The sequence below is a fragment of the Kogia breviceps genome, chromosome 9, assembly GCF_026419965.1.
Source record: "Kogia breviceps isolate mKogBre1 chromosome 9, mKogBre1 haplotype 1, whole genome shotgun sequence".
NCBI classification, from domain to species: domain Eukaryota; kingdom Metazoa; phylum Chordata; class Mammalia; order Artiodactyla; family Physeteridae; genus Kogia; species Kogia breviceps.
Window position 1 is genome coordinate 74,486,546 of NC_081318.1, and position 19,081 is coordinate 74,505,626.

At 38.8% G+C, this 19,081-nt stretch overlaps 1 protein-coding gene across 10 annotated transcripts in view; it reads right to left on the bottom strand.

Annotated features, from left to right (window-relative positions):
- Window positions 1-19,081, bottom strand: part of CDCA7L (cell division cycle associated 7 like) — a 202,993-nt gene that overhangs the window by 20,081 nt on the left and 163,831 nt on the right. The window contains exon 1 of one of the 10 annotated variants that reach the window (XM_067042651.1): window positions 14,276-14,390. The exons of the other annotated variants lie outside the window; for them this stretch is intronic. Within the exon in view, the coding sequence (XP_066898752.1) occupies window positions 14,276-14,290 (15 nt within the window). The 5' untranslated portion in view covers window positions 14,291-14,390. Of the gene's footprint in view, window positions 1-14,275; window positions 14,391-19,081 lie in introns of those variants that run through there. 10 annotated transcript variants of the gene reach the window in all.

A 19,081-nucleotide genomic window follows, 5' to 3' on the forward strand; every position in this document is an offset into this window, starting at 1 on the left:
TTGGCACCTAACACGGGCCTGGCCTAAAGCAGGTCATCAATAAATCTTTGCATGAAAATGACTACATCTGACCTTGTAATCATTTTCTCAGGTAAGGTGTAGTTTCTTAGGAAAGGTGCACGGGGTCAAAAGGTACACTCTGAGACATTCCTATCCGAAAGGAATTAAAGATCTTCACCCAGAATTTCTGAGCATCTACATACAAAGTAGTCATATTCACAGCACCTCTTTCAGAAAGGATTGCAGATTTCACTTACAAGCCTTGCAAACTACCTTGGGGCTCATCTCGGGAACAAAGAACGCACATTCAACAGGCTTTGGGGCCAAGCAGGTGGGCAGTGAAGGCAGCAGCTCAGGGGAAGGCTACATTGGACAGTGCCGACATGAGTCCAGGAATGGCAGTCATTCCCGCACCCCGGCAGACCAAAGCTACAAAGGCACGGGGCTCAGTGCGCCCAACCTTGAACCTCCCCAGAGAAGTGAGGAATCTGAGTCTTGGTGAGGAAACTTCCAGTTATAAAATGTCAGCTTCTAATGTAAGGACCAAACATCTACAGGCTGGATCTCAAACTCATTCAGGGAAGGCGCACAGAAGAACTCACAGCGCTAAGTGGAACACCAAAGAAATTTTAAAAGCTGTAATTTCAAATATTACTGACAGTGTCTGCCAGTGATGGTACTGGACACTGAAGTATTAATAAAATTAAAAGAAAAACTTTAAATTTAAAATAACCCTTCCCTTGTTCATGGTAGCACTATCCCCAAAAGCCACAAAGCAGAGGCAGCCCAAATGTCCATCGACAGATGAATGGCTAAACCAGATGTCATACACACACACAATGGAATATTATTTACTCTTAAAAAGAAAGGGAATCCTACAAATACTGAATCATTACACTGGATGCCTTGAAACTAATACAGTGCTATAGGTCAATTACACCTCGATAAAAAATTTTTTAAAAACAAAACAAAACCCACAACAGAGGCCTGCGATTCTGCATTTCTAACAAGCTCCCCATGCTCTGGCCTGCAGAACATGCTTTGTGCAAGGTCCAGCCCATTTTGTTCCTCTCTTATGAGATGTGACTCTTCCTACTTCATAATAGCAACTCATGTGTAGATCTTAACCTCCTTCCTATAGGCAGTTAATTCTCATGGCAGACTCTGGATCTCTTTGGCATCTATCTTTCTCACCCTGCCCCACTCCAGCACCAAGAATAGAGTCTTACATACTCAGAGGTCCTTAATAAATATGACTAATTGATAAGCAGCATCAACTAGTTTGGAAAAAAAAAAAAAAAGGAAATTTTTAAATTGGATAAAATTTTTTTAATCAAAGGTTTTCTATATCTCAAGGATATCTAAATTCATTCTTCCTGGATTAAAAAATACCACCACCCAGCCAGAAGGAACATACTTATCATCTATTAGTTTATGAAAGAAAAGAAATGTGAGGTTCTCTTTAAGGCCAATTCATTCAAAAGCTGATTCTGATAAAGCTTCAGGAAATGTTTCTTATTCTAGGAATACTAGTGTGTATTTCACCTGGAAACATGTATCATTTAAAGCCGTAAGGAGCAGTACAAAAGAAATTCCTGTGTACTACTACTGCATTTTCCTCATTAAGTGTTCTGAAAGCAATTTTGATAGCAAGGATGGCAGAATTTGTAGGGTGTACTATCTCGCATCTGTGTAAGGAGACCCTTTACACAAAGGAAAGCATTCCTTCAACCCACTACGAAGGGGGTTGTTTCATATCATTTTCTCCATAAACAACATCATTTCCCTAAATCTCTTATGATTAAATTGGTTGGGTCATAAGAAATGCACATACCTTGCACCATTTACAAAAACTAACTCAAAATGGATCAGACCTAAATGTTAACACCTAAAACAATAACACTTCTAGAAGAAAACTGGAGAAAACCTTTGTAACCTTGGGTTATGCAAAGAATTCTTAGATAAAACATCAAGCACAATACAGAATTTTTTTAATGTATAAATTAGACAATTAAAATCAAGAACTTCTACTCTTCAAAAAAGACTCTTAAGGGAATGAAAAGCCAATAAACAAGAAGAAAATACCTGCACATCATCTATCTGATAAAATAAAGGACCTATAGCCAGAATATATAAAGAACTCTCAAAAGCTCAACAATAAAAACAAATAACCCAATTAAAAAACAAGCAAAAGAGGTGAGCAAACACTTCACCAAAGATAAATGGATGGCAGATGAGCACATGAAAAAACTTTCGACATCCACAGTCACTAGGGAAACACAAATTAAAACTACAATGATATATAACTATCTACTTAGCAGAACGACTTTTAAAAAACCTGATAATACCAAGCGCTGACATGGATGTGGAGCAACTGGCTCTTTCATAAACTGTTAGTAGAAATGCAAAATGATATAGCCACTTTGGAAAACAATTTGGCAGTTTCTTATAAAGTTAAACATACACTTAGCACATGATCCAGCAACCCTGCTCCTAGGTGTTACCCAAGTGAAATGAAAATTATGTTCACACAAAACTTGCAATTAGCAGTTTTATTTCCAAACCTACAAACAATCCAAGTCAACTAGGCAATGGATAAAACAAACTGTGGAACATCCATACCACGGAATTTAACTCAGCAATAAAAAAGAATAAATTACTGATAGACACAACTACATGAATAAAGCTCATCACGATGCCAAGTGAAAAAGACTATACATTGTCTGATTATACTTACAGGACGTTTTGGAAAAGACAAAACTGTAGAGAAAATAAATCAGGAGTCAAGATGGCAGAGGAGTCGGAGGACGTGAAGTTCATCTCTCCCCACAAATGCATCAAGAATACAACTTTAAATGGAACAATTCTCACAGAACACCAGCTGAACACTAGCAGGAGACCTTGGACACCTAAAAAGAAAGATCCCCATGTAACCAGCTGTGGAAACTGCAAATTGACACCCCCGTGACTAGCTTTGTAAACTGAGCGCCTACAGAACATCTGAACAGACAGCGAGTGCTCCCGCAGCCAAGATGGGTCTAGCTTTAGCAGCTGTAGACTGTGTGGGCATATACACACAGGGGTTGGGCCAGACCAGAGTCTGGGCTGCTCCCACAGTGGGTCCAGATCCATGATCACTGCAATCCCGGGACCTGACTTCAGTGGATCTACGCTGGTGGCCTGGTGAAAACAACGTCTGAGAGACACCAGAGCCAACTGCTGGCATACCCATGGTTAAGGTGTGGCCAAGAGCAGTTCCAACAACAGCGTAATCTGAGAGCTCGCACAATGGGTGAAAGGTGACAGAACAGAGGACATCCACAGGCGAACAGCTCCAGAAGAGAAATACTCAGTGGCTTCCCTCCCAGTGGGAGTGCTCCAATCCCACCTACCTCACACTGTAGATCAGAAACACAGCTAAGAAACAGATCTGGGGCCTCTACTCCAACAACTAGGGAGCAGACCCCACCTCTGACAGGGCAGTGACAATCACAGAGCAAAGGGGAGGCCAGTGCAGGCCTGACCACCACAACAACATCAGTCATACCTCCTACCAAGGGGATAACAGGCAAAAAACAAACCCAAAATAATTAAGAAAGGGGCAATATAAATATACATATTGATAATTACCTTAAATGTAAATGGACTAGATGCTCCAATCAAAAGACATAGACTAGCTGAATGGATACAAACAAAGACCCATATATATGCTATTTACAAAAGACCCTCTTCAGACCTAGGGACACATACACACTTAAAGTGAGGGGATGTAAAAACATATTCCATGCAAATAGAAATCAAAAGAAAGCTGGAGTAGCAATACTCATAGCAGACAAAATAGACTTTAAAATACAGACTAAGAGACAATGAAGGACACTACATAGTGATCAACGGATCAATACAAGAAAATATAACACTTGTAAATATATATACACCCAACATAAGAGCACCTCAGTATATAAAACAAACACTAACAGCCATAAAAGGAGAAACTGACAGTAACACGATAATAGTGGGGAACTTTAACACCCACTTTCATCAATGGACAGACCATCCAGACAGAAAAATCAATAAGGAAACACAGGCCTTCAATGACATATTAGACCAGACGAACTTCATTGATATTTATAGACATTCCATCCAAAAACAGCAGAATACACATTCTTTTCAAGGGCACATGGAACATTCTTCAGGACTGATCACATGGTGGGCCACAAAGAGAGCCTCAGTAAATTTAAGAAAGTTTAAATCATATCATCTATTCTGACCATAATGCTATGAGATGAGAAATTAACTACAAGAAAAAAATATATATAAAAAACACAAACACATGGTGGCTAAACAATATGTTACTAAACAATCAATGGATCACTGAAGAAATCAAAGAAGAAATTTTAAAAATACTTAGAGACAAATAACAACAAAAACATGACAATTCAAAATCTATGGGACACAGCAAAAGCAGTTCTAAGAGTGAAGTTTATAGCAATACAATCTTAACTCAGGAAACAAGAAAAATCTCAAATAACCTAAACTTACACCTAGAGTAACCAGAGAAAGAACAAACAAAGCCCAAAGTTAGTAGAAGAAAAGAAATCATAAAGAGCAGAAATAAATGAAACAAAGATGAAGAAAACAACAGAAAAGATCAATGAAACTAAAAGCTGGTTCTCTGAAAGGATAAACAAAATCGATAAACCTTTACCCAGACTCATCAAGAAAAAAAGGGAGAGGGTTAAAAGTCAAGAAAATTAGAAATGAAGAAGGAGAATTTACAACAGACACCACAGAAATACAAAGGATCATAAGAGACTACTACAAGCAACTGTATACCAATACAATTGACAACCTAGAAAAAACAGACAATTTTTTAGAAAAGTACAATCTCACAAGACTGAACCAGAAGAAATAGAAAATATGAACAGACCAATCACAAGTAATGAAATTGAAACTGTGATTAAAAAACTCTCAACAAACAAAAGTCCAAGACCAGATGGCTTCACAGGCGAATTCTATCTAACATTTAGAGAACAGTTAACACCTATCCTTCTGAAACTATTCCAGAAAGCTGAAGGAGAAGGAACACTCCCAAAGTCATTCTATGAGGCCACCATCACCCTGATACCAAAACCAGACAAAAACACCACAAAAAGAGAAAATTACAGGCCAATATCACTGAAACATAGATGCAAAACTCCTCAACAAAATACCAGCAAACTGAATCCAACAACACATTAAAAGTATCATACACCACAGTCGAGTGGGATTTATCCCAGGGATGCAAGGATTTTTCAATATCTGCAAATCAATCAGTGTGATACACCACATTAACAAACTGAAGAAAAAAAAAATATGGTCATCTCAACAGATGCAGAAAAAGCTTTTGATAAAATTCAACACCTATTTACAATAAACTCTCCAGAAAGGGGACACTGAGGGAGCATACCTCAACATAATAAAGGCCATATATGACAAACCTACAGCTAACATCATACTTAACGGTGAAAAGCTGAAGGCATTTCCTTTGAGATCAGGACCAAGGATGTCCACTCTCACCACTTTTATTCAACATAGTTTTAGAAGTCCTACCATGTCAATGAGAGAAGAAAAAGAAAAAAGGAATCCAAATTAGAAATGAAGAAGTAAAACTGTCACTGTTTGCAGATGACATGATACTATACATAGAAAATCCTAAAGATGCTACCAGAAAACTACTAGAGCTCATCAATGAATTAGGTAAATGTGCAGGATAAAAAATTAATACACAGAAATCTATTGCATTTCTATACACTAACAACAGAAGATCAGAAAGAGAAATTCAAGAAACAATCCCATTTACCATCTTATTGAAAAGAATTAAATACCTAGAAATAAACCTACTTAAGGAGGCAAAAGACGTGAACTCCGAAATCTGTACGATGCTGATGAGAGAGAAATCGACAATGACACACACAGATGGAAAGATATACCATGTTCTTGGATTGGCAGAATCAATATCATCAAAATGACTATACAACCCAAGGCAACCAACAGATTCAATGCAATCCCTATCAAATTACCAATGGCATTTTTCTCACAACCAGAACAAAACAATTTTAATTTCTATGGAGACAAAAAAACCCTGAACAGCCAAAGCAATCTTGAGAAAGAAAAACGAACTGGAGGAATGAGGCTCCCTGACTTCAGGCTATACTATGAAGCTACAGTCATCAAACCAATATGGTACTGGCACAGAAACAGAAACACAGATCAATGGAACAGGACAGAAAGCCCAGAAATAAACCCACACACCTATGGTCGATTAATCTTCAAAAAAGTAGGCAAGAATATACACTGGAGAAAAGAAAGTCTCTTCAGTAAGTGGTGCTGGGAATACTGGAGAGCTACATGTAAAAGAATAAAATTAGAATATTCTTTAACACCATACACAAAAATAAACTCAAAATGGATTAAAGACCTTAATGTAAAACTGGATACTATAAAACTCTGAGAGGAAAACATAGGCAGAACACTCTTTGACATAAAACTGCAGCAATATCTTTTTGGATCCACCTCTTAGAGTAATGGAAATAAAAACAAAAATAAACAAATGGGACCTAACGAAATTTAAATGCTTTTGCACAGCAAAGGGAATGATAAAAACAAAAGAAAACAAAAAGACAAACTATGGAATGTGAGAAACTATTTGCAAATGATGCAATTGACAAGGGCTTAATCTCCAAAATATACAAACAGCTCTTACCACTCAACAACAAAAAACCAAACAATCCAACTGAAAAACAGGCAGAAGACCTTAATAGACATTTCTCCAAAGAAGACATACAGATAGCCAGTAGACACATGAAAAGAGGCTCAACATCACTAATTATTAGAGGAATGCAAATCAAAACTACCATGAGGTACCACCTCACACTGGTCAGAATGACCATTATCAAAAAGTCTACAAAAAACAAGTGCTGGAGAGGGTGTGGAGAAAAGGGAACCCTCCTACACTGCTGATGGGAATATAAGTTGGTGCAGCCACTATGAGAACAGTACGGAGGTTCCTTAAAAAACTAAAAATAGAACTACCATATGATCCAGCAATCCCACTCCTGGGCATATACCTGGACAAAACTATAATTCAAAAAGATACATGCAACTCTATGTTCACAGCAGCACTATTCACAATAGCCAAAACATGGAAACAACCTAAATGTCCATCAACAGATGAACAGATAAAGAAAATATGATATACACATAGAATGGAATATTACTCAGCCATAAAAAAGAATGAAATAATGCCATTTGCAGCAACATGGATGGACCCAGAGATTATCATACTAAGTGAAGTAAGTCAGAGAAAGACAAATAATCATATGATATTGCTTGCTTACATGTGGAATCTAAGAACAAATGATACAAGTGAACTTATTCACAAAACAGGAATAGACTTACATACTTAGAAAACGAACTTACAGTTACCAAGGGGAAAGTTGGGAGCATAGATTGGGAGTCTGGGATTGACATGTACACTTTGCTATATTTAAAACTGGTAATCAACAAAGACCTACTGTATACCACAGGGAACTGTGCTCAATATTCTATAATAACCTAAATGAAAAAGAACTTGAAATACAACAGATACATATATATGTATAACTGAATCACTCTGCTGTACACCTTAAACTAACACAACATTGTGAATCAACTATAATGCAATATAAAACAAAAATTTTTTAAAAGAAAAGAAACATTCACCTTCAGAATGGCAGGAACTTACGTGACATTTATACTCACCTTCACTCCGCCCCCTTCACAAGGCAATTTCTGGTCTGGAGGATGCTGAGCCTAGTGTCCAGTTCCCTTAAAGTGGAGGGAGCAAAGCAGACACTGACTGCAACATTCTAACCAGTCAAGGGTTAGAAGGTTGCCTGATGGTCCCTGTCTCACCTAACTCAGTCTCAGGTGAGGAAAAGCTCCAGCCATTGCTCATGAAAGCTGCAGGGGACTACAGATCTGTAGATGCCTGGGATGAGAGTTTACGCATGGAGAAATACAACAGTCCATCTAAAGCTCCAAGGAGAAGCTTGGGTAAAACTTCTCAGGAAATTAAGACATTCAAAAGAAGCTGTGTATATGGGAGAATTGAGAAAGCCACACATAGGCACAATAGATACATTCTCAAAAAAGATGTGAGAAAAACTTAAGCTTTGGGGCTCAGAGCATGGCCAGTCAATCAGTGAATGGTTTCCCTGGTATACAGCCAGTCTGCAAACACTGGAAAAGGTGGCAGTTTCTCAAATACCCAACTTTTGACAAAGAGCAAAGGCATACAAAGAAACAAAATTGAAAGGAACAAAATAATAGATAGAAACAGATGTCCCTAAGGAAGCACAGACTGGGGACTCACTAGACAAAGGCAACTGCCTTAAATATGCTCAAGGAGCAAAAAGAAAACACAAAGAACTAGGGTAAATCAAGAAAATGATTTAAAAGCAAAAGGATGACATCAATAAAGAGACATACATTATAAAAAGGAAAAGAAACAGAAACTTTGGAGAAAATGTAGTAACTAAATTGAACACTTCCGTGGAGGAGTACAAAATCAGATTGATGAGGCAAAAGGATCAGAGATTTGACAAAATAATGGCCAAAAAATTCCCCAAATTTGATGAAGAACATGAATTATAGAAATGCCAAGGAGGATAAACCCAAGAGATCCACACTGAGGCACTGTTTAATCAAACTGCTGAAAAAAAGAGAATGTTGAAAGCAGCAAGAAAAAAACAACTCCTAACAACAAGGGATCCTCAATAAGATTACCAGCTGATTGCTCAGCAGAAACTTTGCAGGGCAGAAGGCAGTGGAATGACATATTTAAAGTGCTGAAAGTAAAAACTGTCAACCAAGAGTTCAGTATCTGGAAAACTGTCCTTCAAAAATGAGGGAGAAATTAAGACATTACCAGATAAACAAAAACAGAGAGTTCATTACTACTAGATCTGCCCACAAGAAATCCTAAAGGCAGTCCTTCAGATTGAAATGAAAGGACAGTAACTCAAAGCCGTACAAAATACAAAGCTTTCAGGTAAAGGTAAATACATAAACAAATATAAAACCCAGTATCATTGTAAATTTGTTTTATAACTCCACTTTTTATTTTCTATAGGATTAAAAAACCACAAATCTAGGGCTTCCCTGGTGGCGCAGTGGTTGAGAATCCGCCTGCTGATGCAGGAGACACGGGTTCGTGCCCCGGTCCGGGAAGATCCCACATGCCGCGGGGCGGCTGGGCCCGTGAGCCATGGCCGCTGAGCCTGCGCGTCCGGAGCCTGTGCTCCGCAACAGGAAAGGCCACAACAGTGAGAGGCCCACATACCACAAAAAAAAAAAAAAAAAAAAAAAAAAAAAAACCCACAAATCTATGTTCGTGGGTGCACAATGCATACAGTTGTCATTTGTGACATAAACAACAAAGGGGGGGGACAGACCTGTATAGGAATAGAGCTCTTGTATGCCACTGAGGTTAAATTGTATCATTCAAATTAAATTGTTTTAATTTTAGAATGTTATATGTAACCACCATGGTAACCACAAAGAAAATATCTATAGAAAACACACGAGAAAATGAGAAAGGAATCAAAACATGTCACTACAAAGAAATCAACAAAACACAAACACAGGCAGTAATTCAAGAAAGGAGGGTCAAGAAAGCTAGAAGACATACAGAAAACAAAAACCAAAAGGGTAAAAGTCAAGTCCTTCCCCATCAGTAATCACTTTAAATACAAATGGATTAAACTCTACAATCAAAAGATTTAGACTGGGAATTCCCTGGTGGTACAGTAGGTAAGACTCCATGCTCCCAATGCAGGAGGCCTGGGTTCGATCCCTGGTCAGGGAACTAGATCCCGCATGCCACAACTAAGACTCAGCGCAGCCAAAATAAATAAATGAATTTAAAAAAAAAAGATTTAGACTGGCAGAATGGATTAAATAACAGGATCCAACCACATGCTGTCTACAAGATATTTACTTGAGATCTAAAAACACGAACAGGTTGAAAGTGAAAGAAGGGAAAAAGATATCCAATGCAAGTAATAACCCAAAGAGAGATCAATACTAATATCAAAAAAGACATTAAGTAAAATTAATAATAGTAAAATTAATAATAAGATACAAAGAACATTATCTATTGATAAAAGGGTCAACTCAAGAAGATACAATAATTATAAATATGTATGAACCAAACATCAGAGCTTTAAAATACATGAAGAAAACATGGACAGAATTGAAAGAAATAGTTCCACAATAACAGTTAGAGATCTCAATACCCTAATTTCAATAATGTATAGAAACCCAGAGAGAAGATCAATAAGGAAAAAGGAATTGAACATTATAAACCAACTAGAACAGACATATATAGAACATTCTAACAGCAGAATATACATTTTCCTCAAGAGCACATGGAAAAGTCCCCAAGACAGACCATATGTGACACCACAAAACAAATATAAATTTAAAAGATTAAGATCATAAAAACTACCTTTCCAATCATAATTAAACTAGAAATCAGTAACAGAAGAAAAACTGGAAAATTCACAAATAAGTGGAAATTAAACAACACTCTTTAGCAACCAGTGGGTCAAAGAAGAAAACACAAGGGAAATTAGAAAATACTTTCAAACAAACAAAAGCGAAAGCAAAATGTACCAAAACTTATGCGATGCAGAGAAAGCAATGCTAAGAAGAAAATTTACAGCTATAAACATTTATATTAAAAAAGAAACAAAGTTTGTTGCTTCATATAAAAAAACCAACAAACTAGTTTTATACCACAAGGAAGTACAAAAAGTACAGCTAATAAACTCAAAGGTAGCAGAAGGAAGGAAATAAAGATTATGGCAGAGATAAACAATAAAAAACCAATAGAGAAAAATCAGTAAAACCAAAAGTTGGTTCTATGACAGTAACAAAATTGACAAACTTTTAGGTAGATTGACTAAGAGAAAAAAAGACCAAAAAAAGAAAAAAAAATCGAAATTATTGAAATAAAGCGGGTTCATTACTACCAATTGTGCAGAAATAAAAAGGATAATAAAAGAGTACTATGAACAATTATAGGTCAACAAATTGGGCTAGCTAGATAAAGTGGGTAAATTCCTAAAAACACACAACCTTCCAAGACTGATTCCTGAGGAACAGAAAACCTAAAAAGACCTCTAACTAGTAAGGATTTGAATCAATAATGAAAAACCTCCCAAAAAAGTGAATCCCAGGACCAGAATTCTGTTTAACATTTAAAGAAAACTTACCAACCCTTCTCAAACTCTTCAAAAAAAAAAACTGAAGAAGAGAGAATACCTCTTAACTCATTCTATGAGGCTGGGATTACCTTCACAGCAAAGCCAGACAAAGAACAAAGCAATATCTCTTATGATGCAAAACTCCTCAACAAAATACTAGCAAACCAAATTCAGCAGCAGAGTAAAAGGACTATACAAGATGACCAAGTGGGATATACTTCTGGAATGCAGCATCATTCAACATATGAAAATTGATCAATGTAATGCACTACATTAACCTGATGAAAGAAAGAAAAAACTCAACTGATGCAGAAAAAGCATTTGACAAAATTCAATACACTTTCATGGTTTAAAAAAAACTCATCACCAACCTAATAAAGGCAATATGTTAAAAACCCACAATTAATATCATACTCAATGGTGAAAGACCGAAAGCTTTCCCCTAAGATCGGGAACAAGACAAGGACGCCCACTTTCACCACTTCTATTCAACATAGCATTTGAAGTTCTAATCAGAGCAATTATACAACAAAAATAAATAAAAGGGATCTGAATTAGAAAAAAGGCAGTAAAATTATCTATTGGCAGGTGACATGACCATCTATGTAGAAAATCCTAAAGAGTCCACAAAAACTGTTAGCACTAATTTAACAATGAACAATCTGAAAAGGAAATTAAGCAAACAACTCCATTTATAAAAGCATCAAAAAAAAAAAAAAAAAAACCCTTAGGAATTAACTTGGGCCACAAGGCTAAAGATTTATACACTGAAAACTATACGACATCACTGAATGAAATTACTGATGACATAAATAAATGGAAAGACATCATGTGTTCATAGACTGAGAGACTTAATATTGTTTAGATGACAGTACTACCCAAAGCTATTTATATACCCAATGTAATCCTCATCAAAATCACAGTAACATTTTTTTACAAAAATAAAAAAGCCCTTCTTAAAATTCATGTGGAATTTCAAGGGGCCCTTAAAAATCAAAACAATCTTCAAAATGAAGAACCTCACTGGAAGACTCACACTTACTGATCTAAACATTTACTACAAAGCTACACTACCCCAAACAGTATGGTCATAGCATAAAGACAGACATTTATATTAGTTCAACAGAACAGACAGCCCAGAAATAAACCCTTGAATAGATGGTGAAATGATTTTTGACTAGATGGTCAAATCATTTTTGACAAAGATGCCAAGACTGTTCAATGGGGAAAGGACAATCTTTTCAACAAATGAGGCTGGAAAAACTGGATTCCACAAGCAAAGAATGAAGTTGGATCCTCACCTTACACCATCTACAAAATACTCAAAATGTATCAAACACCTAAATGTAAGAGCTAAAACTATAAAAACTCTTTCTTTCTTGGAAGAAAACATAGGCGGGAAAATTTATGACACTGGATTTAGCAATGATTACTTGGATATGACACCAAAGGCAGAGACAACAATAGGAAAAAAATAAATTGGACTTCCTCAAACTCAAAAACTTTTCTGCAACAAAGAACACTACCAAGAGAATGAAAAAGGCAACCTAGAGAATGGGAGAAAATACTTGCAAATCATTTATATGAAAGAGTTAATATCCAGAATATGCAAAGAACTCATACAGCTCAACAACAGCAAAACAAACAATCCAATTTAAAAATGAACAAAAGGACTTGAACAAACAGTTCTCCAAATATATGCAGATGGCCAAAAAACAGCCAAAAAGATGCTCAACATTACTAATCTTTAGGGAAATGTAAATCAAAACCACAATGAGATATCACTTCACACCCATAAGGATGGCCATTATCAAAAAAATAGAAAATAAGTGTTGGTGAGTACGTGGAGAAACTGGACATTTGTGCACTGTTAGTGGGAATGTAAAATGGTGCAGCCAGTGTGGCAAACAATATGATAGATCCCCAAAACATTAAACACAGAATTACCATACAATCCAACAATTCCACTTTTAGGTATATGCCCAAAAGTATGGAAAGCAGTGATTCAAATATATTTTATACCAATGTTTATAGCAGCATTATTAATGATAGCCAACAGGTAGAAACAGCCCAAATGTCCATGGATGGATGAATGGATGAACAAAATGTGGTGTGTATACATATATGTGTATATATATACACACACCCAAACATACATACAATGGATTACTATTCAGCTTTTAAAAAGAATGAAATTCTGATATACCTCTGAATATAGATAAATCTTGTAAACATTATGCTAAGTGAAAAACATCAGACGTGAAAGGACAAATACTGTATGACTCCAGTTATAAGAGGTATTTAGAATAGTCAAATTCATAGACAGAAAGTAGAATGGTGGTTACTAGAGGCTGGGGGGAAGGAGGAACATAGCATATTGTTTAATGGGAATGGAGTTTCAATTCAGGATGATGAAAAAGCTCTGGATATGAATAGTAGTGATGGTTGTACAACAATGTGACTGTACTTAATGTCGCTGAATTATACACTTAAGAATGGTTAAAATAGTAAAATTTATGTTATGTACATTCTACCACAATAAGAAAAGCAGAAGAAAAAAAAATCAATGTTATTTTTAAAAGAGAAAATATAAGTGGGAAGAATTTTATAGATGTGTCTATGTCTAGGGTTTAGAATAGTTATTCAGAAGAGTAGCTAAGGAACTGAAGTTTTGGCAGAGGTCCTGGGAGGGAAGTGAGCCAAACCACTTGGGAAGTTCTGGGTAATTTCCTTTTCCAGAAAGGTCAGCAGACAGGAAATGTGAAGCCAATGTTAAGATTTCTTTGTACTCTAAAAGACTGATTATCCAACCAGACTAGTCTGTTCTATGTTTTTCAACAAGCTGCTATCGACATTTTGGTGGCTTCCTCCTGTGGGACTCTCCTGCCCTGCCTGCCGCAGGGCACTTAACATTCCTGAAATCTGAACCACTTAATAACAGGCATATTTCCCCCCGCCGCACGACAAGCCAAAAGAAGCCCACATACTTCTATTACCGCCATGACGCCAGTTCACTCAGTTGACAACCAGAGTGAATCCAAATTGAAATACGCGTGCCTTTGCATGTTTGTCAGGACAGGGCAGGGTATAAAGCAGCAGCAAACAACTCCAAGTCTGAACAGCTTACAGCAAGAAAGGCTTCCTTCTTGTTCACATGACACGTTTGTTCCGGGCCAGCCCGGTGAACCACTCCACACTGTCCTCACACAGGACGCAGGGTGACAGAACTTCCCCCACCGGGAACACAGGCAGAGGCAGGGAGACAGGGTAGATGATGCAGTGGCTTTAAAGAATTCCACCTGGACAAGACACACAACGCCTTTGCTCAAATGTCACTAGCCAGAGCACATCAAGTAGCTTTGCCTGTTTCAGGGGCCAGGAAAGTGCACTCCTCCCATTTGTCCAGAACAAAAAGAATAAGAATATTTGTACAGAGCTCTGACGGCTTCCAAATTATTACTGGAAAGCATCCTGTGAAGTAGAAGACGCTATGTCAATGTTCATTATTCAAAGTGATTACAGAGTATAATTGTACCACCATGTGCCGGGCACCGTGCTAAGGGATCCGATGAGCAATGAGTCATAATGGTGGGGTGACACAATCTACAGTCAATTTCAATGTGGTGTGATAAATACAAACAGGGAGGTCTGCCCAGGAGGGCACATGACCCAGACATTTGGTGATGGTCAGGAAGAATCCTAAGAGCCTCGAGGTCAGCCACGTCCACACAGCTGTGGGACAAAGTCAGCCTAGAGGACCTTCAGGAAATTCATGGGTGGAAGCAGGAGTCTGGAGAAGTCAAGGCAAAGGTAACATCATCTTTCAGGGGAGGCTAGTGTCCCTGTGATCGAGGCAGACAAGTACTGAACAGATCTTCAAACTATTGAGAGATCAGGGGGAAAACTCTTCATCCCACAGCCCAGCTCTGGAAGCCTTTATACAGGGATCCTCTTGACACACTTCTGCCCTGCTAGCGGAAAACACGCCAAACAATCCCTGGGATGCTGGCCTGTGCAGGCTGCCAACACCACTTGGCTCCTGGCTTTGTGCCACAGTGAATGTACACACTCCCTAAGAGTGTATCCTTTCTCAATTCCTAATTACAGCCAGGGAAGAGGATCCACTTGCTACGATAAAGGTCATGAGGACAATTAGATGCTCTTTTCAGTGAGTTTTTGAAGCTGTCAGTGTGGGGAAAGAGAATGAGGTATTCTTTTGTTGTTGTTGTTGCTTTGTTTTGTTTTGTTTTGTTTTCAAGTCAGGTAAGGAAAGCGTTCTGTAAGAGGTCATGGGCATGCATGAGAAAGGCTGGATGAGACCCCACTGGCTTCAACTATTTTAATTTTTAAAATTCCCCCAATAAAAAATGCCTGGGGACCAATTGTGAGGAAAAAAAAAGAGAATTAAGAATAAACAATGATTTTTAGCAGCACAGTATTGGCACAAAAACAGAAATGTGGATCAGTGGAACAGAACAGAGAGCCCAGAAATAAACCCACACATCTATGGGCAATTAATCTTCAACAAAGGAGGCAAGAACACACAATGGAGAAAAGACAGTCTCTTCAGCAACTGGTGTTGGGAAAGCTGGACAGCTACATGTAAATCAGTGAAGTTAAAACACACCATCACACCATACACAAAAATGAACTCACAATGGCTTAAAGACTTAAATATAAAACATGACATCATAAAACTCCTAGAAATGAAAAGAGGTAAAACATTCTCTGCAAATCGTAGTAATGTTTTCTTAAGTCAGTCCCACAAAGTTACAGAAATAAAAGCAAAAATAAACAAATGGGGAGAGCTGAGGAGGAACCTTCAAGATGGCAGAGGAGTAAAGACATGAAGAGCACCTTCCTCCCCACAAATACATCAGAAATACATCAACATGTGGAACAACTGCTACAGAACACCTACTGAACGCTGGCAGAAGACCTCAGACCTCCCAAAAGGCAAGAAACTCCCCACGTACCTGGGTAGGGCAAAAGAAAAAAGAATAAACAGACAAAAGAATAGGGACGGGACATGCACCAGTGGGAGGGAGCTGTGAAGGAGGAAAGGTTTCCACACACTAGAAGCCCCTTCACTGGTGGAGACAGGGGGTGGTGGGGAGAAGCTTTGGAGCCACGGAGGAGAGTGCAGCAACAGGGGTGAAGAGGGCAAAGCGGAGAGATTCCCGCACAGAGGACCGGTGCAGCACTCACCAGCCCGAGAGGCTTGTCTGCTCACCCGCCGGGGCGGGCGGGGGCTGGGAGCCGAGGCTCGGGCTTCAGAGGTCGGATCCCAGGGAGAGAAATGGGCTTGGCTGCGTGAAGACAGCCTGAAGGGAACTAGTGTGCCACAGCTGGCTGGGAGGGAGTCCAGGAAAACGTATGGAACTGCCTAGGAGGCAAGAGACCAAACTTTCAGGGTGCGCAAGGAGAGGGTATTCAGAGCACCGCCTAAACGAGCTCCAGAGATGGGTGCAAGCCGCGGCTATCAGTGTGGACCCCAGACACGGGCATGAGACGCTAAGGCTGCTGCTGCTGCCACCAAGAAGCCTGTGTGCAAGCACAGGTCACTCTCCACACCTCCCCTCCGGGAGCCTGTGCAGCCTGCCACTGCCAGGGTCCCGTGACCCAGGAACAACTTCCCGGGGAAAACGCACGGCAAGCCTCAGGCTGGTGCAACGTCACACCAGCCTCTGCTGCCACAGGCTCACCTCTCATTCCATACCCCTCCCTCCCCCTGGCCCCAGTGAGCCAGAGCCCCCGAATCAGCTACTCCTTTAACCCTTTCCTGTCTGGGTGGGGAACAGACGCCCTCAGGCAACCTACACGCAGAGGCAGGGCCAAATCCAAAGCTGAACCCCGGGAGCTGTGCGAACAAAGAAGAGAAAGGGAAATCCCTCCCAGCAGCCCCAGGAGCAGTGGATTAAATCTCCACAGTCAACTGGATGTACCCTGCATCTGTGGAATACCTGAATAGACAACGAATCATCCCAAATTGAGGAGGTGGACTTTGGGAGCAACTGCAGACTTTGGGTTTGCTTTCTGCAATCTAGTTTGCTTCTGGTTTTATGTTTACCTTAGTTTAGTATTTAGAGCTTATTATCATTGGTAGATTTGTTTATTGACCTGGTTGCTGTCTTCCTTTTTTAAAAAACTATACATATATATTTTGGGGGTTTTTTTTGTGAGTGTGTATGTGTATGTTTCTTCATGTGATTTTGTTTGTATAGCTTTGCTTTTACCATCTGTCCTAGGATTCTATCTGTCTTTTTTTTTTTTAGTGTAGTTCTTAGCACTTGTTATCATTGGTACATTTGTGTTTAGGTTTGGTTGCTATCTTCTTTCTTTTTCTTTTTCTTTAATTACTTTTTTACTTGTAATAATGCTTTAAAAAACCTTTATTTTAATAACTTGTTTATTGTATTTTATTTATTTTTTCTCCTTCTTCTTCTGAGCCCTGTGGCTGACAGGGTCTTGGTGTTCTGGCCTGAGCCTCTGAGGTGGGAGAGCTGAGTTCAGGACACTGGTCCACCAGAGACCTCCCAGCTCCACGTAATATCAAATGGCAAAAGCTCTTCCAGACATCTCCAAGTCAATGCTAAGACCCAGCCCCACTCAACAACCAGCAAGCTACAGTGCTGGACACCCTATGCCAAACTACCAACACAGGAACACAACCCCACACATTAGCAGAAAGACTGCCTAAAATCATAATAAGGTCACAGACACCCCAAAACACACCACCGGATGTGATCGTGCCCACCAGAAAGACAAGATCCAGCCTCATCCACCAAACACAGGCACCAGTCCCCTCCACCGGGCAGCCTACACAACCCAGTGAACCAAACTTACCACTGGCAGCAGACACCACAAACAATGGGAACTATGAACCTGCAGCCTGCGAAAAGCAGACCCCAAACACAGTAAGTTAAGCAAAATGAGAAGACAGAAATATATAGCAAATGAAGGAGCAAGGTAAAAACCCACCGTATCAAACAAATGAAGAGGAAATAGGCAGTCTACCTGAAAAAGAATTCAGAGTAATGACAGTAAAGATGATCCAAAATCTTGGAAATAGAATGGAGAAAATACAAGAAACTTTTAACAAGGACCCAGAAGAACTAAAGAGCAAACACAAACAATGATGAACCACAAAATAAAAGAAATGAAAATTTCTCTAGAAGGAATCAATAGCAGAATAACTGAGGAAGAAGAACGGATAAGTGACCTGAAAGATAAAATAGTGGAAATAACTACCACAAAGCAGAATAAAGGAAAAAGAATGAAAAGAATTGAAAACAGTCTCAGAGACCTCTGGGACAACATTGAATGCACCAACATTCGAATTATAGGAGGTCCCAGAAGAAGAGAAAAAGAAAGGGACTGAGAAAATATTAGAAGAGATTATAGTTGAAACTTCCCTAATATGGGAAAGGAAGTAATCAATCAAGTCCAGAAAGCACAGAGAGTCCCATACAGGATAAATCCAAGGAGAAACAGGCCAAGACATACATTAATCAAACTATCAAAAATTAAATACAAAGAAACATATTAAAAGCAGCAAGGAAAAAGCAGCAAATAACATAGAAGAGAATTCCCATAAGGTTAACAGCTGATCTTTCAGCAGAAACTCTGCAAGCCAGAAGGGAGTGGTAGGACATATTTAAAGTGATGAAAGGGAAAAACCTACAACCAAGATTACTCTACCCAGCAAGGACCTCAGTCAGATTCAACGTAGAAATTAAAACCTTTACAGACAAGCAAAAGATAAGGGAATTCAGCACCACCAAACCAGCTTT